At 47.5% G+C, this 19,873-nt stretch overlaps 1 protein-coding gene across 1 annotated transcript in view; it reads right to left on the bottom strand.

Annotated features, from left to right (window-relative positions):
* Positions 1-5,746: 5,746 nt before the first annotated feature.
* LOC114692308 (RNA polymerase-associated protein RTF1 homolog) overlaps positions 5,747-19,873 on the bottom strand; it is a 62,791-nt gene continuing 48,664 nt past the window's right edge. The window contains exons 9-18 of the mRNA XM_028867982.2: positions 15,868-15,950; positions 13,975-14,062; positions 13,779-13,886; positions 13,152-13,229; positions 12,517-12,638; positions 12,297-12,354; positions 11,216-11,293; positions 10,355-10,450; positions 8,548-8,659; positions 5,747-8,297 (exon numbers count right to left, since the gene is read on the bottom strand). Of these exons, the coding sequence (XP_028723815.1) occupies positions 8,191-8,297; positions 8,548-8,659; positions 10,355-10,450; positions 11,216-11,293; positions 12,297-12,354; positions 12,517-12,638; positions 13,152-13,229; positions 13,779-13,886; positions 13,975-14,062; positions 15,868-15,950 (930 nt within the window). The 3' untranslated portion in view covers positions 5,747-8,190. The remainder of the gene's footprint in view (positions 8,298-8,547; positions 8,660-10,354; positions 10,451-11,215; positions 11,294-12,296; positions 12,355-12,516; positions 12,639-13,151; positions 13,230-13,778; positions 13,887-13,974; positions 14,063-15,867; positions 15,951-19,873) is intronic.

Below are 19,873 nucleotides of genomic sequence, written 5' to 3'. Positions count from 1 at the left end.
GAGCTTTGTGGCTTTGAAAGAGTCCTTTCGCTTCTCTGAACTGCTGATTTTCCTTCTCAGAGGAGCTGTCAACTTTGTAGGATTGCTGTGAGAGTAAAATTTAGAGATGGGTGTTGGATGCGTAGCTCAATGGTAGAGCATTGCCTAGCATGTGGCAAATGCTGGATTCTATGCAACAGGAAAGAAAGTGCGATGCTCTAATGTAGTGGATAGCCAGTCTCACAGGCCCACCATTTCTTAGATGGAAATGTAGGCACCCTTTTCATCCCTATTTGTAAACAGACGACAACTTCACCTGCCTAGAGTTGCGGCCATGCAACTGGGGAGAGAGAAGGGACAGAGACGTTCAGACATGGCAAAGTCCTTGTCATCTCTGGATAGGTCTGTGGATTTCGCATGCTGGTGTTCTGCGGAGCTGCAAGGCTACTGTGAGCAGAAGCCAGAATTTTCTGCCTTCCCCTAAATGCCAGAAGACTGAGGGTACTCTCATTGGACACTTAGAGCCTGGGATTGCTGGTGCATCTCCAGGAGAAATGCCTCCAAGGCTGACAAAGGCACAGGAGTATGTAGGTGCCTTCCCTTTTCTCTCTTCAGCCAGAATTTAAAATGGGCAAGGGAAAGGGGAAATTAGTGTTCAGAGGGAGCATGAGAACCTTTGGCAAAGAAAAGAGGATCCCAGGGGACTGCCAAAGGAAGAACAAGAGGGTGTGTGTGTGTGTGTGTGTGTGTGTGTGTGTGTGTGTGTGTAGGGAATGAAAGCACAAGAGAAAAGAAAAGTTTGAGTCCTTGCCCCTTCCATGGATGATACGGACACCTTCTCTGGGGGCAGGTAGGGGGGCAGGATGTTTGAGCTGTAAGACCTAGAGCTATGCCAGCTTGTAGCAGGGAATTCAGAGGTGCAGTCCTCAGAGGGTAGACTGGGACCTGACAGAGAAGCGGGAGGAGAGAACATGCTGGGGACCTGGTGCCAGGTCGTATGTGAGCAATGCTGGGCATATGAGTAGGCTGAGAGAAAACCCAGAACAATTCTTTTTCTTCTTATATCATATACTCACCCAAGTCTTAGGTCCGTCATAGCAGGAGCCAAGCAATTGCTCTTTGTTGTATGTTGAATCCCTGCAGTACCTTATTCGGACTCCTTAGGCAGAAGTAGGAGGATAAGGCGTTCAAGCCATCCACAGCTATAAATAAGCTGGCCAGCCTGGGCTACATGAAACCATTTTTTTTCCCACAATAACAACATAAATTGTTCTTTGCCATGCCTGTCTAGGTGTATTTTGTTGCATGGGTGGGTACAATAGGGAATGGATGAACTGAGGCATAGGAGCCCACAGGCAGAGTGCTGTTTAGGGCGCTTGCTCAAACCCACAGCCGGGGAGTCCTAACTAGGTCCCTGATTTCTCTTCCTGGGGGTCACATTAAGTTTCTCCCTCCATGCCTTCCTGCTTCCCCTTCCCTGCATTTCTTGATATAAAGTCACACCCTGTAGTCCAGGCTGTACTGGAACTCACTGTGTGGACCAGGCTGGTCTCAAACGCACTGAGATCTGCCTGCCTCTGCCTCCTGAGTGTTGGAATTAAAGTCGTGTACCACCACCTCCAATCTTGACTCGACCTTCTGAGGACTGAGATCACCGGCGTGTACCACTACACCCAGCTTTCATCCTGTTTTCTTGAGACATCTCAGTGTGTGGGGGGTACTACATCCTAAGATGCAGGAGTCCTGTCTCTGTGCCTGGCCCTCTGGACTCGTGTGAGGGCAGACTTTCCTGGAGAGCGACAACCATGGGATACAAAATACGGGAAAGGGGAACCCGGAAATGGGATGAGCAAGGTGAGGGATGGGTGTGCATATGGGATGTCTAATTTCTCTCTAGCCTCCTCCACTCCAGGTGCTGAAGCAAAATTAACTGCTCATTACCCCCATCTCTATCAGCTCAGGTGCAATTTCTCAAGCTTCTTTAAATGAAACACACACACACACTATATATATATATATATATATATATATATATATATATATATATATATCTCCGGTGTGATGGCCTTTAATCCCAGCACTTGGGAGGCAGAGGCAGGTGGATCTTTAGGCTATATAGAGAAACCCTCTCTCTCTCTCTCTCTCTCTATATATATATATATATATATATATATATATATATATATATATATAATTTTATGTATTTGGGTGTTTCACCTGCATGCCTATCTGTGTGCCACATGAGTACCCAGTGTTCACAGAGGCCAGAGGAGGGTGTCAGTTCCCCTGGGATGGGACTGTAACTCCAGAGTTACGGACAGTTGTGAACTACCATGTAGGTGCTGGGAATCAAACCCAGGTCCTCTGGATAAGGACTTCCACTGCTGAGCCATCTCTCCAGCTCCTCCAGTTCTTTAAGACAAGCAAGGGAAGAAAAGGGGGCAAGAAATCATGCACTCTTGAATGAGGGACCCATTACTCTGAGACTCCAGGTCCTCTTCACCAGAGCCAGCTCAGTGATGGGGGCCGGGGTGTTAGGATGTCACTTTCCTCTGGACCAGGTAGGATGAATACAAAATCTCATTCTGGTAGCACATGCTCCAGGAGGCATGGGCCTTCCAAGGGATGTTCTGAATGTAAGACTCCGCCGTTTTGTGGGAATGCCTTCCTTGACTCACTCACAGAGCAAACACCTGTTGAGTAGCTGCAATGAACCAGAAATGGTGCTCGATGCAAAGGATATAGGAACAAATGGCCCCGTTCCTGGGAATGGTCATTATTTCACATTTCCCAGGAAGAAAACCACAAAGGAGCCAACCAGAAAACTGGCCGTAGGATGCTGCCGAGCTTCCTTTACTGTTCCCAGTGGATTGTCAGTGGAGCCTCGAGAATCTTGGCCTCTCGGTTTCTTCATCTATTTCCAACATTCTCAAGTGGCCACTCTGATGTTTGGCTCTGCCCAGAGCATTCTGGAGAGAGGACTGATTTTCGGGTGGGGAAGAGCAGGTCTCCTTCTGGAAGAGGAAATGTGCAAAGTGGACAGTCCCAACCTCTGACACGTCTTGGTGCTGGGTTTCATCTCTTCTCCAGCAATCTGCCCCACACCTATAGCTTAGTCTTTGTGACAATATTCTGGAATATTCCGTCATAATGATAGCAGGGCCCGGGAATTAGCAGTTGGCTAGCCCTCCACAATGTCACCCTTGTCTAAATGAACCCAAGTGTCACTATGTATGTGCCGTTACAACAGTGTCTCCTCCTGACACATTTCAGAAGCAAGGTTTGCAGTTCCTTCAGGAGCCTGTGTTTATTAAGTCTACACCTTCTCTTGAGGACAGGGAGCTGCAGGGCCTCTTCTAGTGGCCAGCTACTTGGAGGTGATGACCTCCGGGAGGGCCTGAGGACAGGGAGAAACTGAGGCTGACTGCTTAAAGCCCCACACACACTAGGGATGTGCTGGGTAAGTGGCTCATCAGGAACTTCCCTGCCTTTCCCAGTCGAAGGGGTAGGAGATACAGCTCTCAACTAAAACACGGAACCTGCAGATGTGACCTCCTCTCAGGGGACCTAGTCCACAGAGCATCAGAGTAGGACTGGAAGCAGGAACCCCAGGAAGCTGCCATTGGCTCACTGCATGTGAGTTTAGGTCACTGAGTCACCTGGCACCATGACCCAGGAGCAAGTTTGAGTGTCAATACCTCGCTCCGTTAATATCCTGGGGAGCCTCCAGCTGCGGGATGAGGGTGGGGGGCAGGGGGAGGGCGGGATTCACGCACGTGCAAGCACTCACAGGTGCAGGCCACGCCCATCCCAGTTGCTGCTCACCCTCCTGCTAGGGCTGCCAAGACCCGGGGACCCATCAGATCCAGTACGACACACCCTCTTAGCCAGCCGGCCGGCTCCACCTTTCGCAGCCCGTTTCTAGAACCCAAGGTATGGTCGTCCTGGCATGATGTCAGCTTGATCCTTTCTCCTCCTTCCTTCTTCGTTTATCTGTGGTCCAGTAAGCGCTCCTCGAGGCTGGGTGCTCCCTGGTTGGGGTTAGCTCCCAATTCCATTGGTAAGTGCTGCGCTAGGGGGAGCTGGAAGGACACCCACGGCAGAGGCGAGTCCCAGGAAGGCTTCCATGGAGGTGACTTTTTCAGCTAGGGAGTTCCCCAGGGTAAGTCGGTGGAGATAAACCTGCACTTCTGGACCTGGCTTCGATGTAGTTATGGGAAGAACTGGAAATTTGCTGGGATTCTTTATATTTTTCTGGCTTGAGTTTCAATACTCTTGAGGGGTGTGGGGGCGGGGGGGGGTGTGAGTCTTTAGTGGAAGTGTATGTTGAAAGGTCGGAGAATGATGCGGAAGCCCTGGAAGATTCCCCATGCGAGATGAGACTGACTATGTAGTTGAAGATGACCTTGATTTTTTTTTTAAATCCATCCAGCCTCCACCTGTTAGGATTGAACCTAGAGCCTTGTTTAATGCCAGACACTGCCAACTTAGCTACCGCTATTTTGGTGGTTGTTCTGGGATTAAAGACATGGGCCACCATGCCCAGCACATTATCCATCTAAAGAAGGGGTACTGTGTCAGAGAAATGGGTTATCCCTAGGGATTAAGCGGTGGTGCTGGGTGATGGGCCCTGAACCAGCGACTGCCTCTGGTCCTCGGCTATCTTGGGTACACAGCAGTCTGGAGTACCGAGTTGTGCCTGCACTCCAGCGGCCGGGTGCTACCCCAGGCCATCCACCGGACGCTGGGGCAGGCCTAGGCAGCCTTACAGCTGCAGGGGACCCTCTTACAAACGCTGCCCCTTGTAGTTCCTCAAAGGAACCCAGTGCCAGCCTTCAATCTTTGAAAACCTGCTCAACAAGTAAATAAGCTTGAACTGACTTTAATGGCTTCCTGGCTCCTTAGAGCAGCGAGGCCATTCAAAGAACAGTCTCCTCTCCTGGGAGAAGCTTACACACTTCTCTCCACCTGTACTGGAGGTTGTCTTCTTCAGACAGGCAGTAAGTGGCTGCCACACAGCAACCAGATACTGAAGACTAAGTGGCTCGTCTCCTCATTGTCCGGACCCAACAGTCAAGCAGTGAGTGGTAACATCTGGTAACTTGTGGGTCCCATCTTAGCAACACCAGGCAGCCTGGCACCTGGCTTCTACCACCTCTGTTGAGGGTGAGTGTAGGTCTTTGCTGCTTACACAGTGGTAAGGAAATAAATACGACACCACCTCAGCACCACGGGGAGCTCTCAGATCTCACCATGTAGGGCAAGATTGCTGCAAATCAGCTATACTCAGTCCCTGGCCTCCTGCTCCACACACTAGGCCAAGGAACTGTGCCCAGGCCATGAGAAAGCTGTTAGGACCAGGTTCTGGCTGGGGCTGGGCAGCACATTAGGTATCTGCGTGCTCAGCTGATTCATGCTGGAACTCATACTGGGCCGGGGAACTACCATTATGAGGATGCTGCTTGAGAGTTGAGGACAGCTGGGCAGTGGTGGTGCACACCTTGAACCCCAGCACTTGGGAGGCAGAGGCAGGCGGATCTCTGAGTTCCAGGCTAGCCTGGTCTACACAGCGAGTGGCAGGACCGTGAGGGCTGCACAGAGAAACCCTGTCTCAAATACCAAACCTAAAACCAAAACCAAACAAAGAAGAGTTGAGGACAGCTACTGTCATTCTGGGGACGCAGGGGGACAAAGGAGTTGAGACTTTCAAACGGGGCTTTACGGGTGCCACTTGGGATGCAAGCTGTGTACTAAATCTGACCCCTTGTTAAAATGCCATCAAGTTTATTTACAAATATCTTTACAGTTTGAGTGACAAGTCAGGACTTCACAGAAAAATAACAAAAACAGACTTTCTCTGCCCGTCAGAAATCAGACACCAGATCTATAGACAGCATGATCTAGGCATCTGGATACTGAGGGTCACTTCCCAGAATGAAAAAGATGGAGACCACAGCCTTGGGCTCCACCTTCCAAGGCTGCAGAGAAGCTCGGGTGGTGGACAAGCTGCTGAGACTGTTACCAGCACAAGAAAAACCACCCACCAGGAAGCCCTGTTGGTGCGCCAAGGCTAAGGTCTCAGGACTGGCTGAGATCTTGGCTCAGAGGTCCCGCCTCAGCTGAGACTGCAGGTAGATGCTGAATGTTGACTGGACTCGCCAGACAGGCGGTCAGGCGCCAGGCTACCTTTCAATCTTCTTTGGTGGGCTTTTCTCCCTGCCCCGTGCTTTGGTCTCAGCATGTCAGCAGCTGCAGGTGGGGCGTGGCCAAGGGGCTACAGTGTATGGTGGTTTTAATAAAAATTTTATTACACAGCCATAATGTCATTGACACTTGTCCAAATCCAAATGATACTAGATACAGATCTACACGTGGGTCAGGATGACTCCACAGATTATATGGATTCTATGATTTTATGTCCTTTAAACAAGAAGAAAAAAGTCCAAGTCTGACATGATAGGAGAGGTCCCAGCAGCTCCAGGACTCTGCTCGAGTGCAGGTGTTCAACAGTCTGTGACTCCACATTTACACAACAGTCTACAAAGAGCTTCAGTCGATGGACTCTTCAAGTATGTATGATTGCAAGGAGTCCATCACCGGTCCTCTGCCCCACTTCCAGATCTACAGTCACAATACTTCTTCAAAACCAGCTGTCGCTGCTCTTTAAAAAAGTAAAAATGTAAACTAAGATAAAGCAACACCAAGGCTTTACTCAACCATCAGAACTATTAAGTCCACTTTTGTTTAAATACTACTTAATTCCATGATTTCCCATCATCCCTTCCTTATACAGGAGTCAGTGAAGTACAGAGCTCATCGTCGTGTGGAATCAGCAGCTCTCAGCTGTTCCTTCAGCCTAGTGCTTGGAGGATATCATCAGCTGTACTTTGTTCTGAAAAGATTTGTTAAATGCCACTTTTATTTACAGTTGGAGCTTTACACCTGAGAATGATTATCAAGCAGTCAGCTTATCTCTTTTCAAACATTTCATAACGACATACACACCTCTTTGCTGGCTTCACCCTAGCTGCACAACAATATATATATGCTCACCATACATATATATGCACACACAGACACACACGGGCACGCACGCACGCACGCACGCACGCACCACTGCACATGCTGGTAACATCTGAAACCTACATCTTTTTGTGTTTGCTCTCCACATTCATGTTGAATTAATTCTTTAAAAAACAAAATAAAATGTTATTCTTGCCAAACATCAAACAGAGTCAACTAGGAGGACAGGTAGGCACACTGGGAGGGGACAAGAAGCGCTACGTTCAGTCAAGAAGCTATAGGCTGTACCTGTGCAATGAGCAAGACTCTGGCTACCCTCCCTGGGACCTGCCACGAGCTTCCTGCCCACCTGCCAGGGCACAGCCTGTGGGGCAAGGGGGCTCGAAGGGGTTTCCTGTAGGGAGGACAGTGCTGGGAAAAGGGGAGGAAGTCACACAGCTACAGCAGTCAGGCCTGTTTAGTAAGAAGAATCACATTTAATCAGTTTCTTTCTTGCAGTTTCAGATGCTCAAGTACAGCTCAAAAAAAAAAAAAAAATCTGAAACAGCTATAGACCCATGACAGACTGATACAAAGAGTACTGCATTTTAAAAAATGATAAAAAATCCACACACATACACATACACACACCCACACACACACTCTCTCAATTAGACCCCCTCCCTCCCCATAAATGTACACTTTTTGGAAACTAAACTTTTTGAAAATCCCTCTTCCATGGACCCAGGAAGAAGGGAAAGATGACGAGAGGAAAGAGTTCGGCAGACATCAGTTCCTGCTCTCTGCAAGGGTTAGGGGCCATGGTCAAGGTCAGGCCCAAGGCAGTCTGGAGGACACTGAAGTGCTGCCACTGTTGCCACCAGGAGTCCGGTAAGAACCCCAGCTCCCCGGAATACTGAATGTGCAGAGTGGCCAAACTGCTAGTTCAAAACCAAAAGTGGGTGGGGAGGGCAAACACAAACCTAAAGACATGGGACAGATCCACCTTGGGTGGGACCTGGGGGCTGGCGGGAGATGGTGCAGACAAGGGAGGTCTATACAGCAAATGGTTTATATTACAATGACTGGCAGTTTAGAGTCTCTTCCCAGTTCCACTGCTGCTCCAGCCCAAAGAGGGCAAATCAGAGGAAAAGAGGAGAGCTGGACTCTGACGGGCATGCAGGGTTGGAGGCAGCAGGCTGGGAGTGCTCAAATAAGCCCCCGCCGTTTCTTGTAGTCTTCTAAGTTCAGAGATCTCCTTGGAGCTCCGTCCTTGGCTGGTGGGGCCTTGGAGGTGATGGCCAAAGCTTTGGACTCTGGGAAAGAATAAATTGGTAAACTTAGGATCGGTACAGGCCTTCTGATCTTGGCTTCCCTTCTCAGGGAGCCTTGCTGACTGGACTCTGCTCTCAAGAAGGACCCGTGCCCTATCTGGCCTTGGTTCTATGGATCCTGAGAGGCAGGTACCTCCTTTTCTTCCCTATAGTCAAGACTCAAAGCTGAGAGACCCACAAATCTATCTGGTGTCCCTTCTAAGTCCCAACATACACACACACACACACACACCTGAGCTTGGAACCTGTAAGTCAATCTTCACATCAAAATCATGGACTTTGAACAAGTCTTCTGAGAGGTCACTGGCTGACTTAGAATTCAAATCTTTATCCTTTCCCTGACCCTGCAATGAGAAAAGGAAACAAATTATAAAACTCAAGTGCTAACAGAGAGGCCGGAGGGCTGGCAAAATGGTTAAGAGCACTTTCAGAGGACCTGGATTCAGTTCCCAGCACCCACATGAAAGTTCATAACCATCGGTAACTCCAGTTCCAGGGGATCAGGTACCTTCTTCTGACCTCTGTGGACACCAGGCACATAAATGCAGGTAAAACATTCATACAACATAAGATAAATAATATACAAATAGATTTAAAGAAACAGCAGTCATGGATGGTCAAAGCTCTTACTCAAAATCATATGCTTTTTATAATAAGCCCGCCCATCTTTTTTAATGTGTGCAACACACATGTGGACGGCGACCTTGTATGTGATCCTCAGAAATGCTACATATCTCCTTTCAGACAGCATCTCCCATTGGCCTTGATCTCATCAATTAGGCTAGGCTAGCACCCAGCAAGTCCAGGAACCTCCTTTACCTCCTCAACACTGTGATTATGGATGGAAACCACTATCCTAAGCATTTTTACATAGGTTCTGGAGATCAAACTCCAATCTTCATGTTTTTGAGGGAGGAATTTACCAACTGAGCCATCTCATTAGCCTCCCACCCCTTTGACTGACACTTCTTTCTGTAATTGACATATATATAAAATCACACACACACATTTACTTTTTGTGTGGTATTGATGAATGGAACCCAGTGCCTTGAGCCGGCCAGGCACATTCTCTCCAACTCAGCTGTACTTTCTAGCTCTAACGCCCCTTTCAGATTGTTTCTCAGGGAAACCAGGAGGGGCCATGAACAGTCTTCCCTTTTAGAGTCTTTCTAGGCTGCAATGTGGAAAGGAGAAGGGAGACTTGTCTGTGGTATACGAATGGAAAAGGTGGGCTTCAGACAGTAGGCCCCTTCGGACCCAACATTCAAGGCCTTCATGGGTTAGTCAGGGCAACGTGGGAAACTGAAAACTACTCGCTTCAATTTTGACGCATCAGCCTTCACCGTCCCCCGCCCTGCCCAGGGAAACATAATGGCATAAGTCACCCGTCCCCGTGGGGCTCCGATGCCGCACTAGGCAAGCACTGCACCGACTGGCCACGCCCCCAGCTCCCGTTCATTTCCGGTTTCTCTGAAACAGTCTCATGACCTCAGCCGGCCTTCAAACTCTAGAACTCCTGGTGCCGTTTCTTCTCCTCTGAGTACGCCAATCACAGGCATGTGCCACCACATCTGTAATCCCAGCACTCAGAGGATGCAGAGGCAGAAGGGTCTCTGCAAGTTCAAGCCCAGCCAAGGCCACAGTAAGAAGGGAAAAGGGGAACAAAACAAACAACTAAAGAACGAGCCCTCCTGGATTACCATTTTTGCCTTTACACTGACAGCTGTCTGCTCCTTACTTGTCACCTGTTTCTTCTAGTCACCCTGTAGGATACACAGGACAGTTTTCTCTATGAGGAAACGTGCTGCACAAGTCTAGAAAGTCGGTGGCCTGAACACAGGCAAGGCCTCAGTAAGTAGTAGTTTAGAACCGAAGACAGTTCAGTACCAGTGAGTACACTCGCAAATAGCTGAAGAAAGGCCCGCAAGCCCAACCCACGTTCCTCCCTATACGGACAGCAGGCCTTCACAAAGCAAGGCGGCCTCTGAGGTCCTAGCCGGCAGTCTAGCGCCACAGCCGCAGGGAGGTACTATACTTGCCTTGCTCATTTCCTTTGGAGCATCTGGTAATACTCCAGAACCGTATTTCGCATTTAGCTGGGCCAAAATGGCAGCCTGAACAGCTGGGTCTCTGGACTGGGAAAGAAAATACATAAATTATTTTAAAGACTACTTAACACTCAGAGTCCCATGCCAAGTTCTGTCCCATTTACTCCCACTAACATCACAAGTACTACTGGGCATCCATTAGCAGCTCAGAGGAGTCTCCCTTAAGTCAGCTGCAGAAAAGCATAATTAAAACCATCAAAACAGCCCATCTAGCCCCCATGCTAACCAACATACACAGGCTGTGCCCTCTAGCATCAAAATCCCAAACCCATAATGCTTCAGCATCTAAAATGTCATGCACCATCACAGTGCCATGTGTGGACAAGTCCACATCTGACCTCATTTATTGTCAAAAACAGGTACTAAAGGTCTGATTAAAAGTTACCTTCAGGTGATATATACATACATTCAAAACAAATGCATTTCTTCTGTAGACCTGTACCTCATCCCCAAGATTTATCTCTCTATATACTGCAAATATCTCCAACTTTAAATATGCCCAAGCTCTGGGATGTTTCTACTCGCAAGCACTGTGGATCAGGGACTCTTCCTATGTTAACATCTGCTGCACGTTTTCAGTGCACCCTGATACAGAGGGTTAACTCCCAGGTTTTCACTACCTGTTATGCCCTATAGCAAGATAAAAAAGGAAGAATCCAGACCCAAGCTCAAGGCAAGCAAATCCCAGCTAGAAAAACATTATTTTTAACTTCTTTATTAATTTCCTAATGGAATTCATTTTATGTCCTAGAATCTAGGTCCCAACTCAAAACGTCCTCTTCAGGCACTCACATTGGACACGATGGTGGGTTTGCACTGCCTCCTAGTAAAGGGATCCATCTGCTGGTTTTTCATGTTGTGACTTTCAGCCTAAAACAGAAAATATGCATTAGATCTCCTCCTCCTCTCTTTCGTCCTAAGCTTACATTATAAATAACATCTTTGCAAGGAACTAGGAAAAAATTCAAAAGCTGTCTGTCCTTTCAGTGATAAAGCACTTGCCTAGCACACATAAGGCCTGGGTTCAAGGCTGAGCTGCAGAACAGAACAAAAACAAAACCTCCCCCAACAACAGAACAGATGCTGGAGCAATACCAAGTCCCAACAGAACAGGTACAGAAGCAAGAACCAAACCTCCCCCCGCAGAACAGGTACAGGAGCAAGAACCAACCCTCCCCCCGCAGAACAGGTACAGGAGCAAGAACCAACCCTCCCCCAACAGAACAGATACAGGAGCAAGAACCAACCCCACCCACCCAACTAACAAATTAGACACAGGAATAAGAACCAACCCCCACCCCCAACAAAATAGATACAGAAGCACCAATGGCAAAGATAAAAATGAATGTAAGGGCAGAACAGGCCAGAAAACCGATAGTTTGTATCATACATTAAAAATGCTAGGGGCAGATATGAAGCAGAGTGAATGCATGCTAAAAGTATATCATTTCAATAATTTAAAACCACACATGGATAATACAAAATTTTTTTTTGTTTAACCTAAATTCTTTTGTTATTTGTGGGGAGGCACATGCCTGCCATGGTTGTCTGTGTGGAGGTCAAAGGGTAACTCTGTAGAGTTGGTTCTTTAACCTCTGTGGGTTCTAGGGCTTGAACTCAGGGCACCAAGCTTGCCTGGCAAGCATTTTTACCTGCAACGCCATCTCACTAGTCCTAATTTTACTTTTTTGAAGCAGAGTCTTATATAACCCAGACTGGCTTTGGACAATAAGCAGCTGAGGCTGGCCTTGAACTACTGACCCTCCTGATGCCACCTCCTAGGTGCTGGTATTACAGGTGTGTGCCATCATGCTGGAATTCCTATCATTTTACTAGAGTTTTTTCAGTAATCCATGTGAAGTTTAAAACTCACCACCAGAGCCTTCTCAGACTCCACAATGTTCCACTCCCGATTCCGCTGGTTGATGTAGCTACAAAGAAAGAGGCGTCGTCAGTCAGTGGGCTGTGAGAGAGGTGGGGCAGCTTGGCACCTCGGCAGCCCAGAGATCTGTGGGGTCTGTGCAGCACTGAATGTACAAGACTACAGGCCGGCCAAGGCCAGGGTCCTTACCAAAACAGGATCACTAACACACCTGATCGCAGATATGTTCTTGGTTCGCTGGCGGTCCAGGGCTTCTGCCCGCTCCTCCAGCTCATTTAGCTGGTCTTGGATTTGTTTGGCTTTGTCCTGATCTCCCAGGTCCTCAGCCATGGCCTGCACACAGAGAGACATGTGAGCTCTTGGCTGTTGCTGGCTCTCTATTAAATAGCTCATACAGCACAGGTAAGGCACCCCACACGATGAACCAATGATAGGAAATGTGAAGAAACAGCGACAAAAGTACTCGACAAAGTCAAGGTGTCTTTTTGTTCGTAACAGTACAATACCTACCTTCCCATTAGTTACCGGGCTCTGTGAGCCCAGACAGGAATGATGCACCATTAATTAACTTTAGGATATAGGCCACATGGCCAAACTTCCATAACTAGGTCCATCCTATCTTGATGGATGGAATGGAAAACCACCTGCTATAGTGGGGTTCATAGTAAAGCAAACACAGGACTAGGAAAAGATCGACTGCACTTACAGCAAGGAACACCCTGTTTTGCTTATCCCAGGGCCCACCATGGTCCCCCTGCCACCCTGCTCTCCCTGACTCGGGCAGAGAATGGACATGAGTGTGATTTCTCCATCTTCACATGACAAGCACAGGGGTTCAAGTCCTACCTTTTCCTTTAGCAGCTGAGTCTTCTTCATGGCATAGTTTGGTGGAGCTTTTCTGAACCTTTCTTTCTCTTTTACGATCTGTACCAGAGAGGAGACACCAGCAGTGAGGTATTCCTAAACTACTTTGGTAGCTGGGCTAAGCGAGCCCCTTTGGAGGTAAGCTCGAGTTAGAGGGACTGCTCATCCTAAAGCAGTGCCACTCCCCAGAGGGGGAGCAAACTCATTCCAAGGGACACTGTGCTGCTTCTGTGGTCACAGAGATTCTTCTGGGACAGTCTGAAGGAGCAGGCAGGCATCCATAAACAGCAGCAGAACAAAGGCCTGGTGTTGTAAGGCTAGCCACTGTCCAAGAGAGCAGAGGTCCAAGAATTCGACCAAAATAGTTTGGTGAAAGGAAGTTCTAGAAGAACCAAGCCTAGGGGAATACACATCCTAATAGACTTGAGTCTATGTAGTCTCACTGTAGATGAGAATGTATAGGGAAGGCTTGATGAAGTATAAATTACGAGGTATCAATAGTAAGCAACCCTTTAATTAATTTCACATATCACAGAAAATGTCAAGGCAAGACAGATCTTCTCCAATCTGGTCTTAAACAACCCAGCCCCTGGGATTCAGGTTTCTTACCTCCTCAATGTCCTGATCATTAAATTTATAATTGAGAGCGTCTTTAATAGATAGTTCCTTTTTATTGATTTCATCTAGAGTGGGCAACTGCATGCCAGCAGAAAACATCTGTACCAAAATGTGATAAGAAAGCTGTCAGTGAGGGCTTTAGGAAAGAACCCGATCACAGGCAGCTGCCAGCAGCCCAGACACTTACTGCTTCCTTCCACTTCATGAATTCACTTTCTGTGAATTCTTGGTTTGACACAAACTCCAGGCGGAACACTCGCTGGTCATTGCCATGCCTACACGAAAGAGAGACAGCATCTCAAAGAATGTACACACTGACTGTAACCAGCTAAGCAACCCTACCAGACTGCGTATACGACCTGTGTCTGTGGGCCTCAACCCTGGCTACCCTCTGAATTGCCAAGGAGACAAAAACTACCACTAAAGCACCAACTAGACCTACTAAGCCCAGGCACAAAATGAATCTACCAGGGGTCATTTCAACGGGTAGCCAGGACTTAGCTTACAAAACTAACAGTAGAAACCAAGGAGGCCTGGCAAGTGCTTTAGAAGTCTGTTCATCATAAACCCCCAGAGCCTATCAGGAATCATCAGTATGCACTCTGCACAGTTCCTGGGATGAACTGAAGAGCAGTGTTTCTACTGACCACTGCTTGGCAAAGTTTGGGGACTCAATGCCATACTCTCAGAGATTTCTCTGGACACTAGCCCAATCAGCTCTTTTTGATTTCTTTTTCTTAAAAAAAAAAAAAAAAAAATCAAAACAAAAAACAAAACAAAAAAAACCCTTTTTTAAATGTAAAAAAAAATTTTTTTTTAATGTATATGTGTATCTGTCCACAAGTATCTATGTCTGTGCCTGGGGAGGCCAGAAATAGTTACAGGTGGCCATGGGTGCTGGAAACTAAACCGAGCTCTCTAAAAGCAGCGATCCTCAACCAGCTCTTATTAAAACTATCAAATTTGTGTGTGTGCGCATGTGTGCGTGCATGTGCTTATAACTGCAAGCGTCACAGAGAACAATTTGCAGGAGTCAGCTCCCTCCTCCCACCACAGGGGCTCCAGGGACTGAACTCGGGTCATCATCTTGGTGGCAAGTACCTTTATCCTCTGAGCCATCTTGCCCGCCCCCAAACTCTTTTCAAACACACCAGGAAGGATGTGGGATGAGGATTTGGGAGGGGAGTGGAAAGAATGTGGTGACAGGAAATGGGCGAGGGGACAGTCTTATCTGTTACTTGCTATCTGCTACATGATCCTGGCAAACTCCTGTTACACCTTCTGATATGGGGGTCTTTAGAATTCTTAGGGTTCATGAAGGAAGGGGCAGGGATTTGTGTATTTGACATCACCTTTTTCCTAATGTCAAGAACAGCGCCACACACAGAATAGAGATTCAGTAAATGTGTGCCAAGTCAATGACATTGCCATTTCACTGAAGAGGAAAGTAAGTCTAGAAAGCTGACCTTACTTGGCAAAGGTGAGGCTAGTTGAGAGCCAGGATCCGAAGGAAGCAAGTTTCCTGACTGTCCAGAAAACGTCGCAGGCTCTGTCGGGGGTGTGTGTGTGTGTGTGTGTGTGTGTCTGTCTGTCTGTCTGTCTGTCTGTCTGTCTGTCTCATAGACCCGGTTACTGTTCTTCTATACACCCCAACATATTGCATCCTTGCTACCTTCTAGGAAACACAGATCCAAGCTTTCCTCTGTGCATTGTGGGGACCATACTTAGCGCTCAATGTTACAAACATCATATTGGAGGCAATGGCAGGCCAAGAAGCAGTCCATCTGTAAAGGCAGCTAATGCCTCCGCAGAAGGAACTCTTAAACCAGGGCGTGGTGACACAGTTATGCCAACCCTTGGAAGGCTGAGGCAGCATTATCCAGCTTGGTTATATAGCAAGACCTTGTCTCAGAAAAGATGGGAAGAATGGGAGGAAGGATGTATTTCATTAGGTAACTAACTCCAGGTGGCCTGGAGTTCACCACGTACGCCAAGCTGGCCTTGACCTTGCAGAGATCCTCCTGATTCTGTCACTGGAGTACTGGGATTACAGGGGTCTGTCTTCATGCCTGCCTCTTACCGTAGCTGCAGCCCTTTGTTTGTTCTGGTACCACCCAGCTGGTAAACTTTGGCAGTCTCCACAACACCTGTGATCTCAGCCACCTAAGAGAAAAAACAGATACCCGTAAAAAGCCTCTTCCAGAGCGTTCACACCATTCTTTTGTCTCTATCCAAACACGGAAGAACTGTGAAAGAGGAGTCCACAGGGGCCTGTCTCATGCTTAGAATTCAGATGGCTAGGCTGCGGAGCCTTATCCTCAGGGTAAGCAAGGCAGGAGAAAAGGCAAATTAGTCTGGAGGCCATTACAGAAACGTCAGAGGTCAGCTCTTTTCCTCTTTCATTGTTGTTGGGTGGTGCACATGCTAGCTAGGTAAGTGACTGACATTCCCAGCATCCCATCCTTAAAAACAAAGACAAAATTTACTCTACTCATTTATTTTGTGTGTGTGCACACGTGCAGGCATGGATGTGCCAGGTCACAGAAGGCCAGAAGATGACTTGTGAGAATCAGTTCTCTCCTGCGCTGGTCCAGGGATCAACCTCAGCGTCAGGTTTGGTGACAAGTGTCTGTGAACTAAACCATCTCAACCCCCATTCTGGCTACATGAATGTTCTTGCCAAGACATATGTGGAGCTCAGATGACAACCCACAGAGTGGGTTCTCTCTTTCCACCATGTGGGTTCTGGGGGTTGAATTCAGGTGGTTAGGCCTGGTGATCACTGTTCTCACTCACTGAGCCACTCCCAAAAGCCCCTCCCTGCTTTTTTTTTTTTTTTTTTTTTCTTTAAATGAGACAGGACAGGGCTTCACTATGTTGGCCAGGCTGTTCTTCAACTCCAGGCTCAAATGAGCCTCCTGGTTGTTTCCCAAGCACCCAGTCCAGGCTTCTAGCACTCACCTACAGCGTGTGCGTGTGCGTGTTAAGAAAAGTTTGGGCCGGGCAGTAGTGGCACATACCTTTAATCCCAGCACTAGGGAAGCAAAGGCAGGCAGATCTCTGAGTTTAAAAGAGGCCAGCCTGGTCTATGGAGGAGTTCTAGGACAGCCAGGGCTATATAGAGAAACTCTGTCTCAAAAAAACAAACAAACAAACAAAAAAAATAAAAGAGAGAGAGAGAGATAGATAGATAGATAGATAGATAGATAGATAGATAGATAGATATGTTTGGGCCAGGGAGATGGATAGGAAGGCAAAACCGCTAAGTGCAAAGCTTGACAACCCAAATTCAACATCTAGAACCTATATATTAAGCAAGATGTGAGCTGGGCTGGGGGGGGGGCACACCTTTAATCCCAGCACTTGGAGGCAGAGGCAGGTGGGTCTCTGAGTTTGAGACCAGTCTGGTCTACAGAGCAGGTTCCAGGACAGCCAGGGCTACAGAGAGAAACCTTGTCTCACCTCATCCCATGCCCCAAAACAAGCCAGATATGGTGGTGCAAATATGGAATCCCAGAACTTCCATGGGGAGATGAGAACAGCGACAGAAGAATCATCTAGAAGCTCATGAGCTAGCTAGTCTTCTAGAGTACACAGGATGGCAGAAACAAGAGACAGTACCTCAAAATAAGGTGAAAAGAAAGAACTGGCTTCCTAAAGTCTCTCAGACTCCACATGTACACCATTACACTTACAATAGCAATAGAGATAGATAGATAGATAGATAGATAGATAGATAGATAGATAGATAGATAGATAGATATAGGCAGATAGAGAGATAGATGGTAGGTAGGTGGGTAGGTAGGTAGGTAGGTAGGTGGGTAGGTAGATGGGTAGGTAGGTAGGTAGGTGGGTGGGTGGGTAGGTAGGTGGGTAGGTAGGTAGGTAAGTAGGTAGGTAGGTGGGTAGGTAGGTGGGTAGGTAGGTAGGTGAGTAGGTGGGTAGGTGAGTAGGTGGGTAGGTAGGTAGGTAGGTAGATGGGTAGGTAGGAAGGTAGGTGGGTAGGTAGGTAGGTAGGTGGGTAGGTAGGTGGGTGGGTAGGTAGGTAGGTGAGTAGGTGGGTAGGTAGGTAGGTGAGTAGGTGGGTAGGTAGGTAGGTAGGTAGATGGGTAGGTAGAAGGTAGGTGGGTAGGTAGGTAGGTGGGTGGGTAGGTAGGTAGGTAAGTAGGTAGGTAGGTGGGTAGGTGGGTAGGTGGGTAGGTAGGTAGGTGGGTAGGTGGGTAGGTAGGTAGGTGGGTAGGTAGGTAGGTAAGTAGGTGGGTAGGTAGGTAGGTAGGTAGGTGGGTAGGTAGGTGGGTAGGTAGGTAGGTAGGTGGGTAGGTGGGTAGGTAGGTGGGTAGGTAGGTGGGTAGGTGGGTGGGTAGGTAGGTGGGTAGATAGAGCAGGCTGGCAAGATGGCTCAGTGGGTAAAAGGACTTGCTACTTGATGACTCAAGCCTGACAACCTCTCTGGAATGCACATGAACATGAAAGAAGAGAGCCAACTCCAACATGGTCCTCTGAATTCTTCATGCACACCACACACGTGTACCTTTCCAACATACACCTTACACACAGTAATGATAAATGATATAGTTTTTGTTTTGTTGTTGTTTTGGGACAGGGATTCTCTGTGTAACAGCTCTGGCTGCTCTGGAATTTGCTCTGTAGGTAAGGCTGGCCTCAAACTCAAAGATCCACCTGCCTCTGCCTCCAAGTGCTGGGATTAAAGGCGTGCGCCACCAGCCCAGTGAAGTAATTATTTTTAAGATTTTAAAATTTATGTATGTGCATGTGAGTGGGTATGCCTGCCTGTGTGTTTGTGCTCATGTGGAGACCAGAAAGCCAGGTGTCCTCCGTCATTTTCTACCTTACTATCTGAGATGACGTCTTTCACTGAATTGGAAGAATGACGCTCCGGCTGGACTACCAGTGAGCTCCTGGATCTGCCTGATTTGACTCTCTGACTCTAGCAGAGGTAACGTGTATGGCCAGACGAGCTTTTGTGTGGCTGCTGGGACCTGAACTCAAGCCCTTCTGCCTATGCAGAAGCACTTGACTCAATGAACCGTCTCCCCAGTCCGAGAACGAGTTCTTCAGATCAAATTTTTTTTTTTTTTTTTTTTTTTTGGTTTTTTAATTGATACACAGTCTTAAATGTAGTTTAGGCTGCTTTCGACCTCACTGTGGAGCCCAAGCTGACCTCAACTAAGTTTGTTCTTCTCCCTCAGTCTCTGAGTGCGAGTACTACAGCCATGTGCTACCATGTCTGGCTTACTGAGTAATTTCTATAGTTCAAATGAGAAGAGTGTGGAAGTGAGTTTCATGGTTACTAGTATTTAGACAAGCAAAGAGCTATATTAAATGACAACTGAAAACAAGAAAAACCAAACACAACAATCAATGGGACAAGCATGGCTATAACTTGGGAGACTGAGACCAGAGAATCAAGAGTTCAAAGCCAAGCCAGGCAGGGTGGTGCATGCTTTCAATTCCAACAATCTATAGTTCAGACCCTTGTCTCTAAGGGGTAGGGGGCAGTTTGCTGGGCGATGGTGATGCACACCTTTAGTCCCAGCACTTGGGAGGCAGAGGCAGGCAGATTTCTTGAGTTAGAGGCCAGCCTGGTCTACAGAACGAGTTCTAGAACAGGCAGGGCCATACAGAGAAACCTTGTCTTGGGGGGGAGGGGGTTGTGTCCAGAGAGGGAGATGGGACTGCAAGGTCAGTGTTGGGCTATAGTAAAACCCAGTCTAAAAAATATATAAGAAAAAGAAAACAGCTCAGTTCTAGCATCCAAACCACAGCAACAGTGCTGGGACACATGAGAACTAGGAGAAGTAGAGTCATCTTTTTTCTCTTCCCTAAGTCTAGAGGTGACTTGGTATGTGACATGGCAACTTTTCATACAGAGAAAAATTCCATTCACTTATTTCTCAAATGAACAAAACTTCTATATATTATATAAGTCTGAACAACTATGTCATGAATGTCCTTTATCCCTTTCATGGTGAAAGGGAAGAGAAAATAATTCTCAATTCAAGCACACTAGTTCTCTGGGCTCCCAAGTACCTTTCAGTTAGTTGTGAAGGATTCTCACGGCTGTA

Source organism: Peromyscus leucopus, chromosome 4, assembly GCF_004664715.2.
Source record: "Peromyscus leucopus breed LL Stock chromosome 4, UCI_PerLeu_2.1, whole genome shotgun sequence".
In the NCBI taxonomy this organism is placed as follows: Eukaryota; Metazoa; Chordata; class Mammalia; order Rodentia; family Cricetidae; genus Peromyscus; species Peromyscus leucopus.
This window is presented reverse-complemented; position numbering and strand designations above follow the sequence as displayed.